Consider the following 4,836-nt stretch of genomic DNA (forward strand, 5'->3'; position numbering starts at 1 on the left):
AAAGAAAGAAAGAAAAGAAAACCCCTTACAGGTGTACCCAGACTTAAGATGGGTCTTCCAACCTTAAATGATCCAATCAGAAAACCCCTTACAGGTGTACCCAGATGCTTGGGTTTTAGTTAAGTCCAAATGTAGTCATGTTGATAATCAAAACAGCCCTCACAGTGTGTGTGTGTATCCTCATGCTTATAATCCCAGCACTTGGGATGTGGAGGTAGAAGGATCAGTAATTTAAGGCCAGCATTGTTTCAAATACAAACAAACTGAGGTCAAGGGGGAGGGAGAGAATGGAGAGGAGAGAGAGAGAGAAAGGAGAGGGGAGAGAAACACCTTTGGACCAGGTTCAGTGGCACACACTGGAAGCCCCAGGTACTTGGGAGGCTGAAACAGGAAGATGATGGGTCTGTGAGCCCAAGACCAATCTGAGCAACACAGCAAGAACATCTGTCTCAAATAACAAATAACAAAAAAAACAAAACAAAACAAACAAACTTTGGGTAAGCAAGACAGAAAAAACACTGACACTTATAAAAGTGTACATTTCAGAAATTTCCTCTTGGAAGTTTAGAGGCACAGCTGGGTACTTCCCTTGGGCAACTAGAAGCTTTGCACCCGAAGCTGTTACTAGCTTCAGTCAGCAACCAGTGTGCCCAACAAAATCTTCATTTAGCCAGACCAAACCAAGCTCTGAGAAATGAAGACATAGTTGAGGCTTCACGTCTTTGAGGGCCCAGCCCAAACTGGGCAGCTTTCATTCTCTAAAAGTTCATATTGCTTTAACTGGGACTTGAGATTTTGGTGGCAAGCAGTTAAGATGAATCCGTTCCTTAGCATGTGCTGGAACCTACCTTAGCCTTTACATAGGTTTATTGTATTTACTCAAGTAGGAGTTGTTGACGACAGGAGCAAAGTGTCTGTCATTGCATAAAGTACCTGACATAATCGCTTGCTTCAGGTTTGTTTATGATTCCCTAGCAGGAGTAAGTCATCTCTGCAATTCCATAAAGAACTATTGAACAGACTAGGAGAAGGAATCTTATCAGCTACAAACTGATCAGTATATTAAGTATCCATTTTATACTGTGAACTAAGACTAAAATAATGAAGGTACTGAATTCAAGTACTTCCCAATTCGAGTACTAGTAGAGGATTTGACAACAGTTATGAATGCTTATTTGAGGAATATCTAGGCATAGATAGTCAAAGCTTAAACATTTACACTGTAGCTTCAAAATGTGGGTGTATACCCAAATCACCTGGAGTTGCTTAAAATATAAATTGTTAGGCTCTACCTCCAGGTTTGTTCTTCAGTGGATCTGGGAGAGGGTTGAAAATTCGTGTTTTCATAAAACTGACTCAAAATGAATATCGCTGTGCTAGTAAGATTAGAATATTTTTCCACCTTGGCACTTTAAAGTCTTTCTTAAAAATATATTTTATTTATTTTTGTATACATGGGTGGTTTCCCACAGAGGCCAGAAGACATCAGCTTTCTTAGAGCTGGAGATACAGATAGTTGTGAGCCATCTGTAGTAGGTGCCACAAATCAAACTTGGATTCTTTGGAAGAAGTGAAAATGCTCTTAACCACTGAGCCATCCCTTTAGCCCCACTTTAAAAGTTTGTTATATGCTTTTTACAGGAAATCATGTTGCATGCAATTTAAATGGACTTATTGCACTGTGTATTTTGTCCATGTGTCTTAGTTCTGAGCTTCCTTGGATTCTGTTAAACATGGAATCACACCATAAAATGATGAGGATTTTTTTCCTCTTAGCCTCTTGGATGAAATTTGATATTATATGAATAGATACCATTGAATTTAGACCTTCCTATAGTTGAAATTTTAAAATACGCTTTTCGTTAAATGGTTTCAATGCTATTTTGAATCATCCCTGTATTTAGTTCTGGTTTGTGACGCATTGCTAGTTAGAGCATTGGGCATCTGAGGAACTGCCAACTGTTTCCAGAGTAGGCACTTAACTTACGTCAGCAGTGTAAGGGATCCAGTTTCACCATACCCTCCCTCATCCTTCTTTCTTGGAGGAGAGAAGGGCTGGCTAGGGATTGAGGTGGGGTCTCTTCTACTGAGCATTTGTCCTCAGTCCTATGCCTTAATTATGGGTTCTCGCTATCTTAGCAGATGGGATGTTGGGCCACATTTTGTGCTTTGATGTGCATTCCCTAGTGAGGAACGTGGTAAAGTTTTAATTTTTAATAAAGGTCTCCTTTTTCTCTTTGGCCGATAGTGTTTTTGATGTAAGTTTTAAGAAGTCATTAACTACCCACAGCCATAAAGACTTACTTCTGTATTTCCTTAGTTTTGATGTTGTTTGCTTTGCACTTAGGGGGTTGGCTCATCTTGAGCTAACCTTTATAAGTGTTGTTGGCATCCATCTTCCTTCTTTAAACAGTGAATTGTTCCAGCACCGTTCATTCTTTCCCCTTTGGATTGTGCAGACACCTTTGTTGAAAAACTGGTTATAAATGTAAGGGTTCTCGTTGACTCATTTGTTTACTCCTTCAGTAGGTTCGTACACTTCTACCTCCCCCAACCTTTATTCTACCCTAAGCCCTTCCAACCCCTCAACGCTTTGTAGGAGAGAAAGAAGCTTGTGGAGAAGGAGGGCATAGACCTCTTTAGACTACTTCCTGTCGATGAAGGGTGTTGAGTTCCTAGGGGCAAGTCCAGTGTTCACTGTCAGAATATCCAGCAGTCCTGCAATAGTGAACATAGCCGTAGGGTGAACCAGCAGCCGAGAGTGGGGGCAGCAGCAGCCACAGACCCTCTGGGGTTCTGAATTTGTACCCTCTCCAGAGTCCCCAGAATTAAACTATGTTACTGACAAAAACCATGTCTCTCCTAGAGCACTGGACAGTTATAGTCAGTGGCTGTGGACAAACTGAAGCAGCTCCATATCCCACACCTGGGGTTAAAACACAAATGTAGTAGTCACAGAACTGGGTTTTAAGGAAACCAGAATTCTCACAAGTTTCTGGAGTTCTGTAGCTATCTTTGGCTACATTGTGGGTTGTTCTTTCTTCTGCCCTTTTCACCCCCTAACACTAGAGAGATAAAAGGGTAGAGTTAAAAGGAAAGAAGGAGGCGTTATTATTAAGGGTCTCAGGATATCTAAGTTTTCCTCATTTCCTTTTTTTTCACAACTACTTAAAAAACCTCAAACACAGCAACTGATCAACAACCCACACTGCCTTTGAGTCCCTAGCACTTACCTACCTTCTGAAAAGTCCCCAGAATTCCAAATGTCATACAATTGTAGAAACCATTTGCAGCTGGCAAAAATCATGCCCCTGCTAGAGCAGGAGACAGATCATCATAGTCAGCTGCTGTGGACAGCCTGAAGCAGTCACATAATCCCACACCTGGGATTAAAAAGAAAACATATTCTTATTGTATTCCTGTGCTTTTAAAAGAACCCAAAATTCCAGAATTCTCACTACCGAGTCCTAAGCCTGTTTTACTGATTTTGGTTTGTTAGACATTTGTATTTTTTTTTTAAATCTCCAAAAATAGTTGCTTTTCTAAATGAGTTTTTCTTTTTATCTTTTAGTAAGTCAGAGGCAATTGGAATGATCAAGTTACTTACTGTTTTAAAGTATCTATAGAATATCTTAGGTAACAGCTTTGTGAAATTGCAGGCACTGTGCAGTAGCTCTTCAGTGATTTTTGTATTTATTTAACAATGACCTAAAGGTGGATAATTACTAGGAGGAGTGTCCATCCCATTTTCATTAGCATTATGCACACTGAGGAAGTACTGAAAACAGAAACCCAAAAGTGGCAAAATTCAGAGTAGTGTGTTGTTGTGTAGACAGACTGTGCTCTCTCAAACTACTGCATTTTGAACACCAGACATTTGCCTGTTAAAAACTACAAGAGAAACTTTTGAAAATATTATTTGTTGTACACTTTCTGTTTCTTAAAAACAAATGTTTTCTGCACACTTTCTTTGCTGCTTGATGTTGTGTTCTTGGTATGCAAAGAGACCACTTCTCAGAGAGGCATTAGTGTCGTCTCATCTCTGTTACATGTGCATGCTACTGAACAAGGAGTGCCTAGCCTGCTTGCATTGTGTGGAATGCTTCTGTGTGTGTGCCAGGCCACACTGCTGTGTGTCTCCATGGGCAGCCACCATGTCATAGATGCCAAGCTGATGCTTTTTTGTTATTTAGGAGTCTTTGTCTGAAGTAGAAGAGAAATACAAGAAAGCCATGGTGTCCAATGCACAACTAGACAATGAGAAGAACAATCTGATCTACCAGGTGGACACCCTCAAGGACGTCATTGAAGAGCAGGAGGAACAGATGGCAGAGTTTTATAGAGAAAACGAAGAGAAATCAAAGGTATCTGCTCATCTCCTGCATCACTGTCTTGCGGGGAGGGGGCTGGTGGGAAGCTGCAGTCGGAACTGAGTGGTCTGAAAAGTCAGCCAGTGCCCTGTCAGATTATTTTTTCCCCCAGAGCTGAGGACCAAAACCCAAGGCCTCGCACTTGCTAGGCAAGTGCTCTACCACTGAGCTAAATCCCCAATCGCACCTATCAATTTTTTAAAAATAATATTTGAAGGAAAAACTTCTATACTTTTTTCAAGATAGGGTTTCTCTGTGCAGTCCTGATTGTCCTGGAACTTACTCTGTAGACCAGGCTGGCCTCAAACTCAGAAATCCACCTGTTTCTGCCTCCCAAGTGCTGGGATTAAGGGAGTGCACCACCACTGCCCAGCTAAATATTTATTCTTTTAACTGTGTTGTCTGGGAGTTCTTCTCTTCCTGTGAGCCTGTGTGGTCTGGGAGTTGTTCCCTTCCTGTGAGCCTG

At 41.1% G+C, this 4,836-nt stretch overlaps 1 protein-coding gene across 11 annotated transcripts in view; it reads left to right on the top strand.

Moving 5' to 3' along the window:
- Lrrfip2 (LRR binding FLII interacting protein 2) overlaps positions 1 to 4,836 on the top strand; it is a 96,289-nt gene that overhangs the window by 72,128 nt on the left and 19,325 nt on the right. For all 11 annotated transcript variants that reach the window (XM_029542856.1, XM_029542861.1, XM_029542866.1 and 8 more), the window contains one exon: positions 4,194 to 4,364. In XM_029542856.1, coding sequence (XP_029398716.1) covers positions 4,194 to 4,364 — 171 coding nt within the window. The remainder of the gene's footprint in view (positions 1 to 4,193; positions 4,365 to 4,836) is intronic.

The sequence above is a fragment of the Mus pahari genome, chromosome 10, assembly GCF_900095145.1.
Source record: "Mus pahari chromosome 10, PAHARI_EIJ_v1.1, whole genome shotgun sequence".
Classification (NCBI taxonomy): domain Eukaryota; kingdom Metazoa; phylum Chordata; class Mammalia; order Rodentia; family Muridae; genus Mus; species Mus pahari.